The sequence below is a fragment of the Paramisgurnus dabryanus genome, chromosome 8, assembly GCF_030506205.2.
Source record: "Paramisgurnus dabryanus chromosome 8, PD_genome_1.1, whole genome shotgun sequence".
Taxonomy (NCBI): domain Eukaryota; kingdom Metazoa; phylum Chordata; class Actinopteri; order Cypriniformes; family Cobitidae; genus Paramisgurnus; species Paramisgurnus dabryanus.
This window is the reverse complement of record NC_133344.1, coordinates 21,574,328-21,600,306: the sequence shown is the minus strand read 5'-3', so window position 1 is coordinate 21,600,306 and position 25,979 is coordinate 21,574,328. Positions and strand designations below refer to the sequence as shown.

The 25,979-nt window shown below is 36.6% G+C and overlaps 1 protein-coding gene across 2 annotated transcripts; it reads right to left on the bottom strand.

The window, feature by feature from the left end:
- Positions 1-6,336: 6,336 nt before the first annotated feature.
- On the bottom strand, positions 6,337-25,583 carry eml2 (EMAP like 2). Of its 2 annotated transcripts, XM_065280971.2 has the most exons (22): positions 25,404-25,583; positions 22,039-22,224; positions 21,651-21,777; positions 20,445-20,549; positions 15,959-15,987; positions 14,496-14,625; positions 14,046-14,195; positions 13,104-13,173; positions 12,800-12,910; positions 12,554-12,649; positions 12,078-12,212; positions 10,113-10,212; positions 9,853-10,007; positions 9,422-9,547; positions 9,176-9,307; positions 8,197-8,264; positions 7,856-7,944; positions 7,658-7,755; positions 7,480-7,567; positions 7,303-7,398; positions 7,056-7,186; positions 6,337-6,968 (listed from the first exon to the last, which is right to left on the bottom strand). In XM_065280971.2, the coding sequence occupies exons 1-22, from the start codon at positions 25,471-25,473 to the stop codon at positions 6,843-6,845; spliced, it is 2,418 nt and encodes an 805-aa protein (XP_065137043.1). In that variant the 5' UTR covers positions 25,474-25,583; the 3' UTR covers positions 6,337-6,842. The 2 variants fall into 2 exon arrangements, with proteins under 2 accessions (XP_065137043.1, XP_065137044.1); XM_065280972.2 differs by lacking the exons at positions 20,445-20,549; positions 21,651-21,777; positions 22,039-22,224; positions 25,404-25,583 and adding an exon at positions 17,593-17,722.
- Between the last annotated feature and the right edge of the window lie 396 nt (positions 25,584-25,979).

The following is a 25,979-nucleotide window of genomic DNA, read 5'->3' as shown; positions in this document are numbered from 1 at the left end:
CACACACCTTGACTGAATCACATGCTTTGTCAATTGTATTATTTCTGTGATTAACACAAACACTATGTTCCTGTCTAACAGACTGTAAGTCAGGATGAACATCTGAGTGTTGTTTCTGATTGTCTTCTAGTGAAGACATGTCATGGCCTATCTTCTCATTAGGAGAGATAGCATGAGAACAAAAATCTTGAATTTTCTTCTCTAGTTTTGCAATACACTCAGTTTGCTTTGCAGCTAAAGCCAAACTGTATTCTCTGTAACAGTAGATAATGCCTTTTGTGTTGTTCTTTCTAACACAGGCCCCCAAAACTTTCTTACACTCTTCAAAAGTCCACGTCCTATCTGGATCAATACCAAATTTCTGTGTTAGATTCTGTCTAACTGATTCTGACACAATAGAATCCATGTGATTATTCAGGATTGAGCTAAACTCATTGTCTGACCATAAAGGGGTTGCAAGTCCACCTTTCTCAGTTGTGGGAATCAGTCTAGGATGCCTTTTAACCATTATTTCCTTAAAGTGGATTTCTTTTAACAATCTGTGGTAAACAAGTTAAACCAAACTTCTCTGGCTAAACAGAAGTTAACGAAAATGCTTCTTCCCTGATACACAAAAGATACACCAAGCTTCTTCTCTGACCAAGCAGAGGATAACCAAATTCTTCTCTGCCTAAACAGAGGATAACCAAAATTTCTTCTCTGATAAACAGAGGATAACACAAATTTTAGCACGTTCTGCTAATCTTCCCTGCCTAAACAGAGGGTAAACCAACATTTGTTAACAGAACCCTGCAGCTGTTTGTTAACACTTAACCACATGTACTGGTCTGTAGAGGTTCTTTTGATAGAGTGACACTCACCAAATCAAAGTTGAGCTGAAAAATCAGTCTGGAGTGATGTTTGTAGACATTTGGTGAAATGAGAATCTCTATCCGGGTCACGGCACCATCTGTTGGAAACTTTTTTAGCGAAGACCAGGAGACTTGGATTTCCTCGAGCAGTAGTCTTTATTGCAGAAAGCGTTCTTGGAATCAGAGCATAGAGCTCGGGGAGCTGCAGTAACCAAGTCTGACTTTGGGTATACATGCATTACATTTAAAGCCATTGGAAGGGGGCAGTCCCTTCAGATGGAAACAATGCCTTTAGATTACAATATAAACATGAAAGAGAGGTTACAGTCAGGCAAGAAAGGACAGCTGTAAATGCATTCCTGATCATCCCCCTTTGATCAGATAACCATTACGGCAGGATGGGGTCTGTGTAAACGCATCCCAGATCATCCCCCTTTGAGTAGATAACAAATGGTCAATATGTCCTGTAAAAACAGAGGCATGCATTCCAGCTAATAGCTTCCATTACCTTGCTGTTTCTTTCATATTTAGGTGAACTGATACATATGATAATAATTAACAAAACAAAAACAATGACTTCAAATTATATTTCAACACATCCTATACACAAATATCTGTTCACTGTACTAAACACTATTTGCACTTTCTTGCTTAAATTTGTCTTGTATCAGATCAGTAAGAGATTTAATTTACCTGCAGAATACGTCCCACAACAAAGTCTGTTTCCGGTCTATAGATTCATTTGTTGTTGTTTTCTCTGTAAGTGCTCTGTCCTTGACACATACAAGGTCTCAAGTGGCTGTTAAAATGCAAGGCTATAGCCCTGAAATTTTCTATATGTTAATGCAGTACAATCCCCGAGGCATGTAGGCTTGTTCACAGCGGTCACCAACACAATAACAAATTGCTTCTAAGAATACCTTGCACTCTTTACCTTTAGTTTCACTGGAGTTTACTGTTTAAGTCAAATGCCAAAACTTTAACAGCCATGGCATTCCAAAAACTATACTCACTTTTGTAAATCACTTTGATTAAAATTGTTTGATAAATGCCTATACTGTCAGAAATAAAGGTACAAAACTGTACCCTCAAAGGTTCATTTTTGTACTTTTATGGGTATAACACATTGAAATGTAATATTATACCCTAAGGACGTATTATGTACCTTCAAGGACAAATTTTGTACCAGTTAAATGTTAGGGGTACAAACCATTTACCTGTACCTTTAACAATACACAATATGTCCTTAAGATACAATAATGTACCCAAAAAGGTACAACATTGCATTATGTTTTCTATACCTGTAAAGGTACAAAACAGAATCTTAGGGTACCACCCCAGCCACAGAAAAGGTACAATTTTGTACATTTAATTCTAAAAGAGTAAATCTGTACATGTACCAGTATAATATGTAGTTTGTGTCTCATGTAGAGATTATAATTCATATTTATCAAATTGTTTGTTGCCTAGTGTTACTTCAGCATATTGCCCGGAAAAAATGGTCAAAAATGTTATCTAGCTGTCACTGGGACAGTACCCTTTCAAAAAGTACACATTTGCACCTAAACAGTTCATATTTGTACCTCAGAGGTTCATGTTGGCACCAAAGAGTGCATATTGGTACCTCAAGGTACATATTTGTTGCAAATATATACATATCTGAACCTCTAAAAAATGATGGGTTGTTTCAACCCATATTGGGTCAAATATGGACAAACCCAACTGTTGGGTGATACTGTAAATCAACCCAGACTTTGGGATGAAATAAACAAACTGTTGGGATTATCCATATTTAACACAATAGGTTAAAGCAACCCAACATTTTTTAAAGGACCTTTTTAAAGGGACTGCCCTGTTGACAGCTTGGGACCATTTCTTTTTACCACAGTGTGCAGTTAAAGTGTAGCTATACTGGATAATAAAAAATGTTGTTCATGCCAAACATTTTTTTCCTGATAATCTGTGATACACTAGATTTAAGTGAAAGAGATAGTATGACATAAATTGCGTAACATTAATCATCGCTGAAGTTCTGTCCCAGAGCATGCCGTGCTCCATTACACCATTATCGACCCCCATTGTCAGATCCATAAAATATTTTTGATGTGTTCAGGCAAAAAATAAGAGCGGATACAGAAACTGCAAGTGGTGAATTTTCATTTCAAATGCAACTGATGCATCAGCAAATGTTGCATGCTAGATGCAAATCAGTTGTGCATCGAAAACATGCTGTTGGGAATGGGAATTCTAATGTGATGGTCAGAAACTATTATGCATGTATACTTTACATTAGGCTACAGTTTGTTTAGAGACATCTGGGACAAATTCACCCCCCCCCCCCCAATGTTGACTTGCAATCCCAGAAGACAGCTTTGCTTATTTTCTGTTCTGTCACCTCGAGTCCAAGGAGACAACTGAAAACTGTGGCTTGTGAATGAGACAAGGATTGAATATCAGGTCACACCCGTGTCTGTCTGGCTACAAAGCTTGGATGTTTGAATAGATGTTGTAGTTATTTAAATAGCATTTTACAATCTGCATTATGTGTTTATTTTTTAAGTCTATTATATATTTGGTAACTTGTATGCAGTACAAAACATAAATACAGTTAAAAAAAAAAATTATATCCATTTATATTTGTGCACTACTTTGCCAACCAAAACATTTTTTTTTTTTTATAAGCCAAAGGTTAATGATATTTGTTCCTGATTTGATCCTGCTTAATGTTTGTTCCTGTAGCTCAGTTTGAGCATTGTGCACACTCACAGATAAAGGTTGTCACTGGGGCAGTATTTTAAAACGTACAACTTACTTGTATTAAATGTACCTTTTAAAGTGTCTCAAAACAAAGGGTACAGAAAAAACCTGTCGCCGGGGTGGTACCCCTTCAAAAAGTACACCTTTGTACCTAAAGGGTGCATATTACTGCCTCAAAGGTACATATTTGTACATAAATTGTACATATTATGGCCTTTTTAAAGGGTACTGTCCCAGTGTAAGCTTTTCTACCTATTTTTAAAAGAATGTGCTAGCAACATGAAGGTCATGGGGTTGAAACACCCATAAGGATAAACATGTATAGACTGAATGCACTGTCGTTGTGTCTGTCGAACGCATAAATATGTGATAAATTATATACCATGGCAAACTGTGATATAAAGGATTTATAAAAAAAATTTATTTTCACTTTTACTGATAAACAGTGTCAACAGCATGAACACATCTTGAAAAGCAGCCTACAATATAGTGGAATAGTCTTAAAATTGTAATAGACATAACCACAGCTCCTAAATTTCTCTTTGGGTTTTAAACATTTTAAAGAAAATCCATTAAAATTATATTAGATTTCTTTGCATGCTGTTAAATTGAATGGCAACCCCGGACAAAAATACATTCGGAAATGTTGCTATTTTGATAACCCAGCATTAATAAATCAAGAAGTTTGTCATTGTGCATTTTTCAATTAACACTTTGCCTCAGGCCAGACCAACTATCGTTTTTAGAGAAGAAAACTATCTGAAATCACCAACCAAAACAATCTTGTTGTTTTTCTTAGACTACAATTACCATTTAAAGACATAACAAATTATTTCAGAGGTTAAGAGAAGCCATTTGCTACTATTTAAAGAGCAAGCCACATATAATACAAAAATAATTTTTTAATGACTAGAAAGCATGTCTATATTGAGCTTCAAAGAGCTTTAATCTTGGTCTAATAACACTTGAAACTGCTTCTCATCCCAGCTGTAAAGAACGCTCCATCCGGTTTATTTTTCTTAGGAAGTGTTTGCATGAAAGGGGGGGGGGGCTTTTCATATTAATAAGATATTTTTCCAACCTCATTGACTAGATGGAGAGCTGTAGATTTTCGCTCCCACACACAAGGGTGTTAAAAGCCAATAGCAACTGTCCTGTTGCTAGGCAACCAATTATTCAAGATTTCCTCTTTTGAAGACTTTTTTATCTGCTGTTAACATATACAATGTTTGAAGCATATAACTCCAGCATTCGATACCACGCATGTGAGCATAGAGAGATTTTAATGTGGTGGACATTATTTAGATAATAAGACTGCTGCAGTGCTCAATAAATTATTAAACATTAGAAAAAAGCGAAAAACAGGAGCGTTTTCTAGGTGTAAGTTGATGCCAGATCTCAGTCTGTGGTGCTCAGCGCTGAGAGAGCACAAAGAGGTGAAGGGGTGTAAAAATATCACTGCCACTTATTCCTACAGTATGTGTCATTTGTTTTTATTTTGGTTGACGTTCTATATTTTGCTATTTTGTAAAACTTAAAGGGACATTTCTTTTTTTTTTTTTTTGAAAATATGCTCATTTTCCATCTCCCCTAGAGTTAAACATTTGATTCTTACCGTTTTGAAATCCATTCAGCTGATATCCGGGTCTGGCGCTACCACTTTTAGCTTAGCTTAGCATAATCCATTGAATCTGATTAGACCATTAGCATCGCGCTAAAAAATAACAAAAGAGTTTTAATATTTTTCCTATTTAAAACTTGATTCTTCTGTAGTTACATCGTTTACTAAGACCGACAGCAAATTACTTTCAAACGCAGGGGACTATTTTCAGGCAGTGCGTAATATCACTAAGTCTGATGCAGCCAAGTTACATCAGCAAAGTCCTTGATTATTACGCCAGAATGAGAGTATAGTTCATGGCCATATCTGCCTAGAAAATCGCAACTTTTTATTTTCTGTCAGTCTTAGTACACGATATAACTACAGAGAAGTCAAGTATTAAATAGGAAAAATATTATAACTCTTTGGTTATTTTTAAACGCGATGCTAATGGTCTAATCAGATTCAATAGATTGTGCTAAGCTATGCTAAAAGTGCTAGCGCCAGAACCGGAGATCGGCTGAATGGATTCCAAAACGGTAAAAATAAAATGTTTACCTGTAGGGGAGCTGGAAAATTAGCATATTTTCAAAAAAAGTGGAGTGTCCCTTTAATGAAACATGTCCTAGTAATTCACTTGGTAATACATACAAATTTTAATCCAACACACTGATAAAATGTATAAATACACCGCAAGACCATTGTGAAAACCCCTATAAAAAAATTACTTTCACTCTACAGTAAATATCCTAACGTGACTCATTAATGTCGAAACAAATCGAGAAAGTCATACTGTTTATGGTCTGGACAGGATGTTAACATCTTAAAATGGCTCAGGTGATTGTTTATGTTGTTGGTTCTTATCTGATGACCTTTTCGACTTTCTCCACGTAAATGTTGGCTGTAAATACAGTATGCAGTCCTAAATATTCTTCTACTGTGAGATGACTTAAGAGCCATGACTAATAAACAGACACAGATATACTCTCGACATTTTTGTTAAGAAGTCACTGCAGATAACATGGTTAGAGTTCAATGGGTTCAAACATTAATAGTGGTCAAAGCATAATGCAATTCAAAGTTTAACATTCTCAAAAACAAAAACACACATTTTGAGAGAAAACGCAATGCTATATGAGAAACTTTATTAACAAATAAAAGGCAAAGCACGGCTTAAGTTCACCCCTACAGTATATGCATCAAAAGCTAAGTGCCACAACATTATTACTGTATGTACTTCTGATAATAAAATACAACTCCCACTACGTAACTGCATTAATTATTTCTATATGCTTCAGCAACACAAATAGCAGCTAAAACTCTTTAAATAGGTTTAAATAGTGTCAACATCTCATGCTTAAATTCTCCTGCACCCTCTAGTGGTGAGCAAAGTACACGATTCAATTCATTATAGAGTTTAGCATTGAATTAAGATCAGCTTCCAACCCTCAGATCATCACATTACTTACACCTGGACAAGTGACAAAACTGGCCTCTTAATGGAAAACCCAATAACATACACAGTAGTACAGCAGATGAAAAAGTGAAGAAGGAGATTAGGCACAGCAGTGCTGCCCTCTACTGGGCAGAAATCTACAGTGAGGTTGCAGCAGGATTGCTCAGGTATTGTATTGCTAGGCAAGCACCCATTGAAGAATGCTGGTGTCCTTCCCACCAGTAGAAATAAGATGACTGTCGTCATGGAGAAAGGCAACGTTGGTCACATGGCTGCTATGCCCACCATAGATATGGCTGGGAGCCTGAGCATAAAGACAGGACAGGGGTTTGTTAAGGGGTATGAAAAATTATGCAAGGGCTACGATAGAAAAAAATATAAAGAATGTTACCCTTGGCTGGGAACAGGGGTTGGAGAACAAGTGCACTTTGCCAAAATCATCAGCTGAGGCAAGCAGTTGTTTGTCATGTGACCTGCACACAGCATTGATGTCTGTGCCATCAGCACCTTCTGGCCAGATGCCTAGAGAAACAAAAAATAACAAATGAGAAGAAAACTGCTTTTAATTTAAGTTGATATTAAAAAACATAATAAATTTGAGATTAGCAGGTGAGCTGTAAGGTTATTTTGTGACTTACCAAACACACTGAACCCCAGCACACATGTAGAGGTGGCCCACTCCAGGTTACGTACTGCATCTGCACTTGTGATGTGCTTCCCACTGGATGCCTCCCCTATTTAGGGGACAAGATAGAGGTCAACATGACAATAATATGTGATCTCCGTTCGCTTAACTGTTAGAACAAACAACTCACAGAACAAAATCTCATAGTCGCCTGAGTTGGTTACGATGAACTGGCTGTCAACGGACCAATCGAGATGGGTTACAAAACTGGAGTGTCCCTATGGATGCGAGACACAAAGGATTGAATGAATGCTACAAAATGAGTATAAAAGATGAGAAAGACATGTCTGCTCTTTTATAAAACTCACAGTGCATTTGCCAACTCGACTGTATTTCCGGCCATTCTCAGTAACAGAGTAGATGTAAACAAAATTGTCATGGGATGCTACGGCCAGGTACGCCCCATCTACAGTATGACAAAGAGACAGATGATTGATAGACATATTTCATATTTAAAGTGAATGAAACCAAGTTATGACTAAAAGCACACAAACAATCCAACGCACCAGGAGAATATTTAACATTGGAGATTATTTCATTGCCATCTGTATGCATAGAGACAAGATCACGTGTGTCGGTGTCCAGCACCAGCCACCTTAAAAACATAACAAGTTTACACATTTTGGCACCAGCTAAGTAAAAAACTGCAGATGAAATCTATTCAAATCTTACATTTATGGATTTGACAGACAATTTAATCCAAAAGAAATTTACAGTACATTTATGCTATACATTTTATCAGTAGGTGTGTTCCCTGGGAATACATACATTTTTAGTTTAAAAGAGGATTTCCCAATTTAAACTGTAAAGTCAAACCTTATTGTAAAGTTTCCATGTGCAAACATACCTTCCTGTCATAGTGCCCACAGCAAGCACAGCACCACTGGGATGAAACCCAACAGAACGACCAGGGTCCTAAAGTCCCCATCGATGAAAAAAGCAAAAGAAAAAAACAACGAATTCAAATAGATATCAGCAAGTAAGGGAGCGTGTACACCAAAGCATTTAGAAGCGCCTGAAAAAGGCAAACGGACACTGATTAAATCTGATTTCAGACTAGCAGCGACTAGCAGAGCGATGTGGTCTCATTGATTTCAATGGAAGATTGGCAACTTCCGGCGACTTCTATAAAATGCATCTGCCAATATAGCCAATCGTTTCAATTATACCAGATGACTTATGCAGAGCGACATAAATTCAGACGTATACAACTTTTTTCGGGTACATATGCACACAGCTGAAAGCTATGCAACTAAACTAGTAACTGTATATTGATATTGAAAAGCAACACAACTTAGTGGCACTGTGACAACCACAGTACAGGCATAATGACAATATGATATTAATAAATACCACTTACCATTTATAATTAATTGTACTTATACCTAGCAGGTTGGTCTTATAAAACTTATGGATATGAGATAGTTTAACGCCAAAAGTTGCGCCCAAAGTTTGGTTGCTATGATACTTCTGCTTTGTTTATCAGTCTTTGAACGATGCACCGGTTGGTTGTTTTAATATTTGTCCCGCCCCTCCTCCACTGTGATTGGATGGCTGAGTGTCACCCAAAGTTAAAAAATTGAGAGTGGCAGTGTTCAGCGCTGACAAAACCCGCCAGCTGCTGGCATTTTTAAAAAGCGTGACGCTTCCATAGGAAACAATTGAAAACATAGCCGCCGGTTTGCATGCCTCCTAACGGGGACCAAAGTCTTAACATTAGCACACCCACTATAGGCGCAGTAGTGCACATGCGGCTATTGTGACTTTACTGCACAGTATATGAAGTAATATTTTTTCTCATAATGGTTTTAAATGTTTGAAATAACCTCAATGGTCTTGCTCCACAGAGGCAGATGAGTGCAGGTATCCCAGAGATGAACCTGCTTGTCTTGACCACACGTCACAAACTGTTCGGTACTGGGATGAACATCCAGACCCCATAACTCATCAGTGTGACCCTTTCAAAAGCACAATGCATACACAGGATAAGAATGACAACTCTTCATTACAGGAAGAAAATTGAATGCCTGCTGATTTTCTCAAAAACACACTGTATTTCCTCCAATGCATACCTGAACTATGGGCGTGAGGGAACCAGAGAAGGAACCCCGAAGAACAGCATTTCGTGTCGTTCCGACAAATAGTTCATCTTGCTTTCCTTCCGCTAAAGTGCGCACGGGGCCAAATGCCTCGGGAACCTGATTACATGGAACATAATTAGGGAACGTCATCATCATTAAGATCTGTACAGGTCAGCTAAAATAAGATTTGTACACAATGTTCTAAACAGAGTGAATTCATTGCTGATGTATCTGGGTTTAATAAAGAAAACAGCAATGTCTGGAATACATTTTCATACCAAGAATACACGAAGATCAAAACCGCATGCGTAATTTTCGAAGTTGCATGGAAATTTATAAAGGGGTATTTTATTCCATTTTGCTCTCTGGGTTTAATTATGAGTGTTCTGTAGAATTACGAAAACATACAAAATCAAATGTACCTCAATCTCGCTCTTTTTACGGTAATCATGGTCCCAGAGCAGCACTTTGCGATCTTTTCCTCCACCGGACACAAGCGTTCCGTCCTTCAGCACACACAGAGAGAAGATCCCACCCTCATGAGCTCCCGAAACCACCTGGCTGATCTTCTGTCCACCTTTAAAACAATGGTCACGATCAAATCATTCAGTAATATACCGAGGAAGTCGAAGTCATTTCACAGATAGCAATCAAATGAAGCAACTATAAGTTAGTTAAAAACCTTTTGCCCAGACGTAGATGTTTCCACTCGAATCCCCTGTAATCGCATCTCCATTCTCAGCGAAGGCAACACAAAGCACATACTTGGGTTTCTCATGTTTCTGGAATAAAAAATATGAATGCACAAGTGGATCAGATATTAAATCTGTTCTTCATTTGTCACATCAGCCAAATTTGAATGAAGAAAAACACTGGTAAGTAAATGAAATAAGTTTTTAAAATCTTAGAAAAATAGGCAGAATTCTTTGCTCTCAAATGCTGAGGGCGTGTCCGCTGTCTGCGATAAGACCACACCCACTTGCAAGAAAGCTGCTGTCTCTCTCAACTTTCAAATGCTGTTACAACCTGAACAGATACTTGCAATTGTGTTAAGGGCCATTCCCAGTGGCTCCAGTGCGTCACTGAGCCATAATTTTAGTCCCCCCAAAAAAATGACCTCAGAATTTGTAAAAAAAAAAGAAAGAAAAAACTGTCTTACTCCACAATTGAATACTACACAGTTCCAGTGTTGGGGAAGGTACTTTGAAACTGTAGTTAGATAAGCTACAAGCTGCTTATCAGTTCAACTACAGCCAAGCTATACCCATCTGAAAAAGTAGTTTCTTTTTTGCCTTTTCATTGTCAATTTTAAAGACTGCAGTTTAAGATAAATATTTGAGCAGCCTGTTGTGTTTTTCACAAACTAAAACAATACATAAACCATAGTTGTACAACACTGCACTGTTTTAAACCTTAACTCCTTTTTTTAAACATTCCTTATTAAAATTACATTAATATTATTTTTAATATAATGTCATGGTAAAAAAAGTAACTTTTTAATAGTAACTTGTAGTGTAGCACTGCAAATAAAAAAAAAGAATTTTTGTCTTGTTTTCAGTAGAAATATCAAAAAATACTTAAATTAAGATGTTTTTTTTCTTGATGAGCAAAATGCCCTAAGAAAATAAGTCTAGTTTTTAAACAAACAATATCAAATTTAAGTAAATTTGTGCTTAAAACAAGCAAAACTATCTGCCAATGGGGTAAGAAATAAGCAAAAAATCTTGAAATAAGTTTTCTTTTTTCTTAAACACTTAATTCAAGCAATATTTTCTCACCCCATTGGTAGAGATTTGTTTATATTCACTTAAATTTGATATTGTTTGTTTAAAAACTAGACTTATTTTCTTAGGGAATTTTGCTCATCAAGAAAATACATCTTAATTTAAGAATTATTAGATATTTCTCCTGAAAACAAGACAAAAATACTAAGTAAGAAAGTCATTTTTTGCAGTGCTACACTACAAGTTGCTATAAAAAAGTTGCTAGCTATATTAAAACTACTTATATTTTTTACCATGACATTACATTACAAATACTGAATATAATTTTAATAAGGAATGTTTTAAAAAAGGAGTTGGGTTTAAAACAGTGCAGTGTTATACAATTATGGTTTCTGTATTGTTTTATTTTGTGAAAAACACAACAGGGTACTCAAATATTCATCTGTCTTTAAAATTGACAATAAGAAGGCATAAGAAAAAACAAAATCAAGAGAATAATATTTTTTAAATGACTTAGAAATATAATAATAATAATAATGAATCGTTATTAATAAGTGTCATAAAGGAACTATAATTAAATCACACGGTTTGATAAATTCTCTACTGTAGGTTGGCCTATATAAGAATTGTTTTTGATTGCAATTTCTTGATGTGCAAAATGACCTAATAAAATAAGTCTAGTTTTTAGAAGAAAACATTTAAGTGAATTTGTGCTTAAAACAAACAAAAATATCTGCCAATGGAGTGAGAAAATTAATCATAAAATAAAACTTTTTTAATTCAAGAATTTTCTCACCGTATTTACACAATGTTTGGTCAGAATCTAAACACACTACATGCACAAAGTTAAAATGTCTCATGTAAATAATCTTCCTGCAATACAGTGTCAGATAAGATATTTTAGATAAGTAAATTTTGCAAACCTCAAACAGTCCCTGGCGTTTGGTTAATGTGCTTCCTTCCATTGTCCAGAAGTTGATATGAGACTTCCCGCAAGTGACAATCAAGTTGGCCTCCATAGGATGGAAGACAGCACCCAGCACAGAGTCATTTGAACACTGCAAAGTGACAAGTGTATATCACAAAAGATATTAGCTACATGTTCCTTTAAAAACCAGGTTGGTGCGTTTCAACTTTCTCTAATATAAAGAGGAACTACTTCCCAGCAAGCACACACATATAGTGTGTTAGCTATACTAAAAGAGTTCATTATCTGGAAAGCTTTGTGCGGTCTTATAGTGATCAAATGCTCAAAATGCTTTGATGTAACAAACATTAGCTTTATTACTGTACATATCATAAATAATGTAACACACTATGTGTTTACACTAAATTTGACTGCTTCACAATTCATAAATACAGTACTGGTTTCTAAAGTATGACACTCATCCGGTCTCACCTTAACTTCAGCTAGTTGTTTTTCTTTTTGCCAGTCCCAAACAGACAAAATGTGGTCATTTGCATCATCAACCGCACACAAATGAGCACCACCATTCTGGGAAGGGGGAAGATAGTATAGCTATGTAAAACACCATTGTTTATTCTGTATATCCATTGTGCATTCTTATATATATTAACAACGACCATTACTAAAATCAATCAGAATACATAGATTAATTATACAAAAATGGCAAAAAACTATTACCGATTTGGAAAAGGCCACACAGGTGACAGCACGGTCAATCACACCCATTCCTATCACATGCAGCGTATTCAAACTGACAGAATCCCAAACACGAACATGAGGCTGCAAAGGCTGATGGGAAAACAAAACGTTATGTGCAAAAGCAATTTACATTCATCTAAAATCTTTTCTTTTACAGATTAAGATTATTTGACCACTCTAATGCACTTCTATTTGATTATCCAACACAGACCGAAAAGTGCACAAAGTGCTTTTTAGCCATATGATCAACACAAACTACTCCACAATGCAATAGTTAACTTACTTTGCCATCTTTGGATGTACCGGCAACTTGTCCAGTTGCTATGGTGACCATGTCTGGATGGATGGCCAAACTGCAAAGAGGACATTGTTAGGATTACTGCTTGTCAGAAAAGCTTTCCCATTACTCTCTCTTCAGGGAACCATAGGATGAATCACAGCGTTTTAATCACTTTTTTTTAAACTTTTGCATATTCATTAGGGTTGCACAAAATTCAGTTTTACTTTGAAAAGCATGTTTGCAATACTGTCTATATTGTTTATAGTAAAAGCAGTGCCAAGCAATCAAACAAAAATGTTAAACCGGAACGCAGAAGCGATATGGTTTGATTGCAGGTATATTTGAATATACCGTGAGATAAGTTTATCTTAAAGATAAGAGTCGGCTAACTGAAGGAAGATATGACCCTAATATGCAAATTTGCTTTATACTTCCGGAGTACACCGACTGTTTCTGTAACATGCTAGGCAGTAGAACAATGCATTTTTTCATGCAGATCATATGACCATGATAGGGACATACTGTATTAACAGTTTATAGACCTTTGAATTATGACCTTGTCTGTTTTAAAGATGTTTATTTCGCCCTACATAAAGGTAACTGTTTAACTCTAGGGAAGCTGGAAAATGAGCACATTTTCAAAAAAGTGGAGTGTCCCTTTAAGACAGACTCACTGTATAATATATATAAAATAATTTTTTTTTAACAAAAACTACACCACTTATATAAGTATAAACATGCTTGTTGCAAAAAACTTAAAATCTATAATTTTTACATATCTGTAGAAAAAAAATGAATGGGGAAATAAATTTTTTTGTGATTGTTTTTTTTTTACCAAAAACAATCATCCTACATGATATTTTTAATAGTGTCCAAGTAAGGTCAAGTCATATATTGAAATTAATGTAAAATTAATAATTAAAATCAAGCCTTGATGATATTTACCATTTGACGTCATCATTATGGCCCAGATAGTGTCTTTGTTGCTGTTCCTCTACATTGTACAGCACCACTACAGAAGCATTGAAGTACACAATCTCTCCTGTCGGCAGCAAGTAAAGGTTGGAACGGCAGTCTCTGCCCCTATACCCATACCTGATGAAGAGTGTTAAGCAAACCCTTGCAGTAGTTTTCTGTGCCACATAAGAAGTTAACATGGTTTTAATTTAATACATTTACCCTAAAGTTCAACTAAAGTTCACTGATGCATTTTAATTAATAATTAAAATCACAATATAAGTGTTTAATTAACTTTCTGTATCCATGTACACTTTATTGATTGATTCAGTGCTAAAATCAAATGTTAATGAGTGGATTTGTCCGGTAAACAAACAGCATTTAAATTATTCACTGAAATTGCACACATCTCCATTACCAGGACAATAGTAAGGATACACCCACTGAAGCTTAAGCTTGCGTTCTGGCAGGGCAATCCGGTTGTCAAGACTGTAGCTGTCCCTCTGCTGGTCAGGAATATGCATCGTGATTGGACGGCCACGTAGAAACATCCTCACGTAACCATCATCTGTTTGAAAAAGACGTGAGAAACGTGAGACTGCATAAACAGATACAGAATAAAACGCTGGTTTGTAAAATCTTAGAGACCAGCTTAAAAAATGAGCCTGATTGGATGCATTAATAGTTTTCATCTGTAATGTAGACAAGAATGGGATCAGAACAGACATACTAGGAGTCTCTGCATGTACTGACCACAGTTAAACAAATCTTATACAGCTTTACTTGAAAAAGAAAGCAATGCATGTAGTAGAATAGTTAAAGGGACAACAAGTAGGATTTACCCCCACCTAGTGGTGAAATTGTATTTTGCATTCAAACGAATAGTGCTCTCTAGCGCTTCGATTTTCCAAATGCATGTTGCAACTACGGTAGCCATTATGAACTCACTGATCTCCTTGTCCGTTTCAGCTGGTTCACGTGTTCTGAATGAAAACGCGTTGTGGAAACGCGTTGGTAGGCTAGTGCTCTTTGCTATTATAGTTTATCAATACAGCGGAACGACATGGACGCCTCCTTGGACTTTACCGTTCAATGTAAGTAAAGAGAAGAAATTCTAAGATTACAAAGAAAAGTCAGATCATTGGCTGAGGTCATTTGACACCAACGAGGACACATTTATGAATAAAGACATTGATTTTGATTAATAAAACACTTAAAATTAGGAGCATCAAAGTTTGATTTCAGTCATTATTTCAATCTTTGACATGACCTTACTGGGTCAATATTAAAGATATCAAGGTTATATTTTCACATAATGTTCTTTACTTTGTGCAAGATTTTGAGCTTAGAAAACTAAATGACAAAAATGACTGGGTTTTTACAGACGGGTAACATTTACAAAATAAAATCTAAATTAAAATACAAACAAAAGATTTTTGAAAAGTATAAAGAAGAATAAATGATTTACCATTAGGAGTATTGTACAATTAGATATTGCAAGTGTATATACATTTTTGTTTTATTGCATATTGTTTGATTTGTTTTTTTGTTTGATGTTGTATCGTGGTTTTGTGTTGTTTTGTATTATGATTTTTGTATTACTGTAATGTGAATTTTTGGAGAGGGCGTTTATAAGCTTTTTTGCTACGGCCCACTCCTTTTGAGCATAATAGCTACGGCTCAAATAAATAAATAAATAATAAATAAATAAAAATAAATGGTGCTTGTCCATGCACACCTAGCCACCACCAAAATGTAAAAATGTTGTAAGTGATTGCCGAGGCACTGCTGTTGCTAAGGTGTTCCAAATGGTTGCTAGTGTAGATGGTTGATGGGCCTTTGTGAGTATTTTATGGTTTGTACAATATTTTCATGTCAGAATTGAAAACAAAAAAACTTACCAGCATTGAAAGTACATTCTTTGGTTTTGCTGCAAGACAGAAAAGAAAAAGGTTGGTCATTCATTCATAACTTCATGCACCAAATGACTCTTTATTTTAAAAATGTCTGAACGGCTAAACGAAATGTTTACACAATTTTTTTTTTAACTTTTGTTTGACAATGTGTTCTATCAGGAGATGACTAATTGTGTGCCCTCAGCTTTTATTATTGACTCTGCTTTCATGTAGAGTCGTGTATGTGGAGAGGACTCAGTTTGTTGCACTGGAAAGGCAGATTCAGAGCCGGTTTGCACGACCAAAGCAGGGCGAGGTGGGCTGTTTGCCAATAAATAGCCCACATGAAACATTTTCTGCCTGTTTGTGTGCGTGCATTCTGTATAAGCTTTTTCTAACCACAGCTTTTCACTTCCTGTATGCTGATGCAAGGTTTGACTGACAGACTGTCTGAAGCAGCTTTAGTGTATATCAATAATAAATTAGACCCATCAATCTGGTATTGATGAAAATAAATTACTTGAGGTATCCAAATGAGAGGCTAGTTGGATGGCCAACAGCATCTTTTGCCAAAAACTGAATGTGCGAGGGGCCAAATGAGGCTGTTATGTAAATTGAAGACTGACAGATTGTGGATGGCCTTGAATCAAACACTTCAACAATATTGTGTTTGTGTCCATGCAACATTGCATTAATCATATTTATTTTACTGTATGAGCAATCTACACACCTGATTTTAGGCTGCAAGCTTGGCAACAAATCAATTTTTCCATTAGCACATCCTAGAAAAATCCATTTCGCCACTGATCAATTTAGGTTATGTAGCGAACACTTAATATAATGGTGCAAGTATATAGCAGTAATGTTTCTGACCTCAAACTAAGAGCCATATACTAATAAACCAAACACATATTACTAGTAAGGTGTTCAGATTGAACACTTAGTAGATGTTCTAGCAAAAACCACCAAAGAAAGATTTGCAAGCAAAGTGTTTCTGACCGATCAAGTCAAACCACTACGGGAAGCGATACAAATATTTGCTCGCATTTATTGGAACTAATGTTCATCCAAACCATTATCTTTCCTGTAGAGCACTTAATCTAATTTGCCTTCAGATCTTGAGTTGTGTGTTTGTGACTTTCATGTTTAATACATCTGGTTGACCATCAATAGCTCATGAGTACAAAAGCACAGAATGCCATACAAACATTGAACAGAGACAGTAAAGCATATTAAAAGTCACATTTCGTCAACATCAATAGAAGTTGGGAACACAATAACTAGGATTAATTTTAGAAAATTAAAGCCAGATGGATACATGCACATTTTGGCTACACAACTCACGCACAAAACCTCAGGCAAAGCAAACAAACAAAAGTCGACAAACATTACAACAGCAAATGTAACACATGAAGATTAAGCATAAAACTGTAAGACTGTTAATAAGTGTTAAAGACATTTTTTTTTAATCAAAGTCATTCAAGATGTTTTGGTTTCTCTACAGTAAAGAAGCTGTTTGGGATGCTGCTCTCAACATTTATGTTTACCTTCCACTATTTGCTTTGTTACAGGAAGCAGAAATCAGCCGGTTCATGCTAAAACTGATCTACAATGAAACCCACTAAGGTAAAGTTTTTTACCTTGTTGATCTCTTCATGTTGTCTGTTCCGTTACGCAGTTTAAGTGCTGGTTGGGATTTGAAGAACCGTCACGCAAAAGACTGAGTTCCTTGTTTGAGTTAACTTCAGCCCTGGACCTCACTAACCAATAGCAGGACACTTCCTCATTATGCATGACAGCCCCTTTCCGGGTGACCCCACCCCTTAGTGCTTTAAAGCAGTAACATGATACACTCCTCAGTCAAGAGGCTGTTGCAGTGGTGACCGTGTTAACCAACAAGTGACTGAACAAAGTTTAGTCTCAAACAATCACAATGCCAAAGATAAAACACCACTATCAAATAGGACTATCTGCTGTACAAATAACCCGCAGGTGTGCAGAGGGAAACTTGTTTGAATGGATAGTTAACCCTTTATTATACTGGAGCTTTTATTGTGTTGTGGTACCAACAAAAGCTTAATCATGTTTTTCAACGATGGATCCGTTAAGAAATCAAAAGTTGTGTTGCTTTTTGTCAATAAATTAGATTTGGGGGCAAGTGCTACAGTAGTGAGCTCATAAATTATAGTGTTTAGTTGTTAACTCTTTTATGGGCAGGGTTTAGATTAATCCAGGACTAGGCCTTATTTATATTTGGACATTTACGTAGTTTATACAGACATACCTTACAAAAACATAACTGGTGTCCATCTTAAGACAAAACAATGGCACTGATATATGTCAAAATATGTCAATACAAGGTGTTTTTTAATTAAGGCAGCTCAAACATGCAATTTAGTCTGGAACCAGGATAAGCCCTGTCCAAGAAACTGCCCCATATTGATGACTTTATTTTGTGGTACTCAGTGTATACACATTCTAAATTATTTATGATTATTTGATCCCATTTAGTGTATGGACAAAAAAGCTAAACAGTAGTTGTTAAATCACATGTCTTTCCTAATAAGAAATTAAACAGTATCTGTTCTAACATGCAGATGAGAAAATCCTCCCAGGGTTTTGGCACTACAGCTTTAAAGAGAAAACCTAAGACTGTAAATGCTGGGTGTCTGCCTGACCAATAGTCTGGGTTTGTCATCTAAAAAGACACTGAACAACAGTCTATTTTTAATCTGCCTTGACTTAACATCTTAAAGGGATAGTTCGGCCAAAAATGATATTAAACCCATGATTTACTCACCCCCAAGCCGTCCTAGATGCATATGTCCATCCTTTTTTAGACTAACACATTTTCAGTTTTTTTTAGAAAATGTCTTAGATCTTCCAGTCGTTAACAGTAAAGTTATGGGGTCCAAGAAAATATCGAGACACATAGTGTATCACAATATTTTTGCTGATTCTGTATCGATTCTTAAAAACGCAGTATAGATTTTTTTTACATCTTTCAAGATTAATGGCAGTTGTTTCGTTTTCAGTTTACTTCCCTGTTTTCAATGGCGACTGACAACAACTGGCTCTATAAAACTCAAAGTTTTATAGTTCCTTTGCTAACTATAGCATGGTTATGCATAACACTTGTTAGGGTGTTTTCACATTGGCACTTTTGGTGCACACCCGGGTTCGATTGACATCAGAGTTCGGTACATTTGGATGATGTGAACGCTGTCTTCTGAACTCGGGTGCGCACCCGCGAAACGTACTCCAGTCCGCTTAAAAAGGGAAGTCTGGGGTCTGGTTCATGTGAACTCCAGATCGGTTCGCTGCTGATGTGAGCGCAATCGTACCAAATCGCGGAAGTGAACCGCTGTTAATTACGAAATATATGGAATGTCCCACCAGAACAGACGGTTGTGTGCGTGCACTTTCCTTAACAACAAAAGAAAACTTGCTTGACTTTTGTTCTTATTTTTTAAACCTTGGGTTTTGTTTTCAAAGAAATACAGAAACTGAGATAAATGTTTTCTGACCTCTAGTACGAACACACTGTGTACAGCGCTATTTTTAGCCTTTCATTGATAAAACTAAAGTGGCTGATCTGCGCGTCTTTCGTTTGTTTCACTTTGCGTGTGAAAGTTGTGCAATCTTATTTCAGCAATATCAGAGAAAGCTCTTACGTATACACGGACAAAACATTGTGTAACATGTTTACTTAAAACACAAGCATTGGACTCTGACATAATATTAGTTCACGTGTTTTTAAACCCGTCATTACTCCCGCTCATGTTTCAAGCAGATTTAAAGCAGACATATCATGAAAATCAGACTTTTTCCATGTTTAACATAAATCTGTGTGCTATGACGGATCACAGGCAAAGGACACTGTAAATTGTTCATTATTTTTCATATTTTGCTTTGTACTGGAAGCCATGTTAACCTTGGCATGACACGGCCACCGTACGAGTTAAAACGCGTTCTGAATGAGGGGTGGCTGTAAGTAATATTTAGTTGGTTGTAATATAGAATTTCACCGCTAGATGGGAGCAGATCATACACAGTGGAGCTTTTACTCACTCTGGAGCAAGTTCACACAAAAAGTAAATTTTTTGTTTGCTAAGGTTTTCATGGTGGTGTGTTTTTGATGATAGCTTTCCTAAAATTATATTCTATTCTATTCCCAAAATAAGAATATTCAACAAAATATCGCCTTGCTTACAGTATCAAAATGTATCAAATTGAATCGTATCGCAACCCTTGTATTGGGATACACATCTTATCGCCAGATTCTTGCCGATACACAGCCCTACGGTATAAGAGACAAAAAAGGTTGCTATGGACGACAGTCTTTTAAACAGATATGAATGTTATGCTTGACCAATCAGAAAGCATTATTCCAAGAACCCATTTAATAATCATAGATATTCTGGCAACTGTTGCAGCTTGACTTGTACTCTACTCTTCATTAAATGTCAGTGCATTCTCGTCATTACTATACCTGTCTCTCTTTCCACCAGATGAGCTGCTGGATGAGATGGTCCTGATGCGGGAGTCTGCTGCCTCTTTCTTCACAGTGGACAGACGTTCCGTTGACATACTCTTCCTGACCCATGGAAACCACAACAAGAATTGGAAAACCAGTGAAAACCAACTTCTGATTTAGAAATACTTAAACACAAAAGGAAAAACAGATACGGGGAGGACTTCAAAGTTCAAAGGTTTTTACCATATCATATCTTAAAGGGTTCCTGTCCATTAGAGCACAAGGTATATACATTTACAGTAGTGTTACTTAAGTCAGTAAAGTTTCTGAGATTTCTTAGATCTGGATGGTGCCAAAACATTGACAAATCTTTAACTTTCATCAAGGCTGTCGGAAATACATTATGCCATTTACTGCTGCTAGGTTGCAATAAAAAAACAAAATGTTGTGTGCACTTATATGAACACCTATGATTTCTACAGAAGCAAAAGTGGAAACCGAGGAAAACACGGACATAACACCACTGAAAGGTGACAAAGGATGGATGTTGCACAAGTTAAAATTATTATTTAAACATTGTTGAAAACATTTAGGATGATGTACTGTAACTGAACAAAATATGCATTTTTGGTGATTTTAATGCAAAGATCTTTATTGTGCCGTCTTCAGTGCAGAATAAATTATGGTTAGATTATGGTATAAATAAGCTATTTCACAAGCCTCTTTTTGATAAACAGGTATGTATATATTCCCCTTTACTACTAAATAGCCACTATAAAGCGCATTTGCTGCAATGCAAAACTGTAAAATGCATACATTTGAATTTAATTGAATTATTTCAAGGGTGACAAAAATGGCCTGACATAAAAACTGGGCTTTATAACATTCAAGGCTCAATTCCCCAGATGTCCACCTCTAGCGCCGTCTACAGGACGAAACTTTCCTGTTAATCTGCATGGAAATCCTTCATGCAAGTTTAAATTACTCAACACTGCCACCCCCAGGCCAAGCAGTAATACTGCTCTAATCTCACACAGTACACTGTACAGTACATTTGAAAATTATTGAAAATATTCTCAATTTTTTCACACATGCTGTACAGTGTAGAGTATGGGTAAGAAAGTGAGAATATTTTCAACAAGCACTGTTTCAAAATACTGGGCTGACTTTTAATAAGAGCTCTTTTTTAAATAATTGTGGAGATGACTGCATAAATCTCACCTTTTGATAGATGCGATCGCATCTTTTTTAGGAGAAGAAGGGGAGGATGGATAGCCACTCAAGCGTTTTATTTGAACGTACCCATTGGTCAGAGGCTTGGATGGCAGAGCTTGCATTATTTGTCGAACTATAGGATACAAGGAAGTCGGAAGAACACAGGTGTGATGACATGCAAATTTTACCTCTCACAAGGAAGTTCAATAGGTTATTGTCCAGCCATTACACTGTAAGTTGCTTGAAAATAAAAATATTTTTTCTTGGCTTTAAGCAAAGCTTACACCTGTTGACCTTTATAAAATAATGATTAAAACAAAAAGGCCTGAATGAATTTCAGTGTGGACCCTGCCAGACCGTCAATGTGATGAAATGTAACATTTTAAGCTCTGACCTTTCGTAGGTCCCCCTTTCCTGTTACTGGCCTGCGTAATCTCCTCACAGCAACCCAGCCTTCTCAAAGCATCTGCCAGTGCCGCCTTCAACAGCTGGATCTCATCCTCCTGCAACTGTACCCTTTGCTCCAGGTGGGAAAGACGGTCATCCATTTCCATCCCACTGCCAGCAGAGAGATTATCATCTGAGTGGGAAAGAGATGGACAGTTTTTGAATTAGTACAAACAGTATAAGTGAAAAGTTTCTGAACCATGCAATTGGAATGAAGTGATGGATTTTGTCCAAAAAGCCATTACATTAGTGGAAAGTGAAAAGCCCATTATATTTTACAGTGGCCCCGAAAGACTTTGAACCAATTGCCAAAACAATTAATTTCAAGAAATAGCACAAAAACATTTGCAAAGTAAAACAAATGTGAAATATGTCCACAGTGAATAATAAAGTAATACTCTGTAAGAGGGGGGCATTTTATCCTTTATGATAAAAGGATTATCAAACGTTTTAAACCATATATTAATCTAATGCAATGGCATTCAGTCATTTTGAGAGTACCTTTCATATTGTTGGACATAATTACAAATATTTATAAAAACATTATTTATCAATAAAAAGTCGACCAATTCATAACAATTATGTAAAAGCAATTTGAAAGCCGACAGCATCCGCAAACAACTCATTCAGTTTTAAAATGCTAACTTGTGCTGCTGATTCTCACTGACCTTCATCAGAATGTTTTCAGTTAAATCCAAAACAAACTTTACTACATAAATATACATGCCATGGTAAACAAAACAAGTCTATTTATCATCTGTGCATTTTTTTAAAACATCATCATATTTCATAGTAAACACTCATAGTAAACACATTGCCTGCTTGTCTCACCCCTGAAGGCTATGGACAAGGTTGCACGCTACATGTGCATATTTAATAAAGCAGTTTATGTTCCTGCACGTGCTAAAACACAGATATCCAAAGCGTAAAGTACCATCGGCAGGTGGCATACACAGAAACTAGAATAACAAAAGTGACATCAGGACGGCAAAAGTAGAGAAGGATGGAAGATGAAGGTGCTGTAAGACAAAAGCAGCCTGGATGAAACCGTATGCTCATCAGTGACCGAGTCTGCTGAAATATTCATTGATAACGTTCTGCTTGTATTCACTCCTACCTGCCATTTCAGCCAGTACTACGTCCTCCTGTCAATCACCTACTCAGACAGCCTGATCCTCTCTAGCTCTCTAGGGGATTCCTAAAGGTGTTAAGATTCTTTCTTCCACCTTCCCCTTCGCTTGCTGGATGGCTGATCCCGTGTCTGGACCTCCCTTTCCTATCCCTCCCCCACCCTTACTGTGAGTAAAGTGAAGGGTGATGTTTGTAACAGGATGCTGTTCAACACAGCCGTCCCCTATGCGGTATAAAACTGCTGGTGGTGCTGTTGGCAGACTGGCTGGAATCCAGACCTATCTGATGCATCGGTCAGGCGTTACCAGGAAGTGCAATGACCAGCTTGTCAACCAACAATACACATAAAAGTTTCCAAAATGCAAATTATTTAAAACACCTGGGATGGATTCTTTATTATGATATCTATATATTTTAATATCTATATTCGGTCTTGGCCTGCAACCTAAAGCGTGATGCTGACACCCACCACATATCATGTGCCATGTTTGTTTTACACCGAATGGTACTGTACAGCACAGACAATCTCTGACCCAGTAGACTTTTGTCTAATCATATACGGTTTACAACTCCATCTGTCGTTTAGCCAAACCATCTGTCACAGAAACTGACCCAATGAAAAACAATGACCACAATACCGACAGTGTAACAAAGACTCACTGACACTTAAACCCAGATACCTATCCGTAGGGAAACCTGTATTTATAAGATAGATGTTTCTAAGCATTGATGGTTGCTATGCAGCTAAGCTGTGTACAATGGTTGCTCGCAAGAAGAGTCCATGGTGATAATAAAAAATAACTAAAATGAACATAATAATTAATGGGTTTTTGTTTTTATGTGTACAAACATGAATTCTCAGTAAAGCTGCATTGAAATGATGTGTATTGTGAAAAGCGTTAAATAAATTAACATTAATTCATTTATGCCTCTTTATTGTGCCTTAGGTGCTGCCTAAAGGCATAGTTCACCCCAAAAATTTGTTGTTACAAACTGAATAAATGTTTTTATTCTAATAAACACACACACACACACACACACACACACACACACACACACACACACACACACACACACACACACACACACATTTCATGAGCCGATCATGAGCCCGATTCACTTTATTATTTTTCCTACCATGGAAGTGAATGGGGCTCATGAACAGGTTTGTTACAAAACTTTCTTAAAATACCTTCCCTCACTTTCATCAAAACAAAGAAATGTACAGTTTTGTACTTGAGATGGAGTAAATGAAGACATTATTTATGCCTTTTTAAATTTATTACATTTACTACATATTCCCTTATATATTGTATTTGTCCCAACTAGTGCGCTTTGTTTCCTCTGTTGTTTTTAAATGTGTTTTACAAAAAATATTGTATAAGATTTGCTCATTTATTATTACGTTACTGTGTACAAGATTGCTTTGGCGTAACATTAAACTAAACATTAATCAAAATTTACTTGAGATCTGGGGTGCTAGTATATATGAAAACTGTATTGACACATTGTGTTTACTTACAGCTGACCATCGAAACATTGTTATCAGCAGACATGTGCCTGTTATCTAGGCTACTGTATCCATGTTAATATTGGGTAATATAAATATTATGCACTGGTAAATAAGTAACTCATTGCATTGCATTGCATTCTTATCACCATCAGCACAGCTGAATTAAATTATTAAAGGCCCAATGATTGCCAAGCTGAATCAGGTGCGTTGTCTGGGATAATAAAAACTGGAATCTGATCAAAAAGCAATCTGATCTTGTTTTATGGATATGTCAAGATATATATAATATTAATTGTAAACAGAAATTTCTAATATCATTCCTTAGTTGTCTCTGTAGCCATATATATTTGCACCTGACACAGCACGGTGCAGATGTGCGATAATAAATGTAAAATTTCCATGTATCCTAATCTGCTCGGTAATTTAAACAAATGTATTCACCACAAACAGCACTGAATACTTTTACTGGATCCTCCACACGTAAGATGCACACTGACACGTCAATTCCATAACATTGGTGGAATGTCAATCTAACATTGCGAATGACGTCATAACATGACAAAATCGCAATGATCGAAACAGCAATAAAAACCAAACACCCGTACCGAAAACAAACACTGGCACGCGCATTCATTATGCATGCTCACTCAAGCCGCTGCCAAACTTACCGTTGCAATATCGCAACAGAAGCGTGCTCGTATCGTACAGGTTTCCACATGACGCTACTCGCTCCGACATGTCCCCCTCTTCTTATCAACACCTAGATATGCTCTCTCCGATCCTAAGATCCGCCAGCCCGACACTTTCCTGACATACGAGTGAACCTTCAATACCTTTCCAGCGAGCAGTCAACGACAACCTGTGCTGCCTGCGTTTCTATAGCAACAGCCTCACCGCTGCTACCCAGAGGGAATGAGAGCGTGTTGACTCTTGGAGTCCCATAATAATATACATCTGCTTTTTCCACCGTGAATATATTTGTATTGTATAAAGATATCTAAGATAGATTAGTCAAATTGTTAAGCATAAGGGCAAAGGCAAGACTATTTTGCATTGGCAAATACAGTACAGTATGAGATAAACTGATCATTATCGACCTGGTGTTATCGATATAGAGATGTTGGTCTTAGGAAATTTATTTTCTAATGGAATGGTTTCATAAAACCCTATGTATTTTGCAATAAAACCTGTACTGTTTCTAGTATTTTACAGCAGAGGGCAGTATAGACCTGTAGACAAAATCA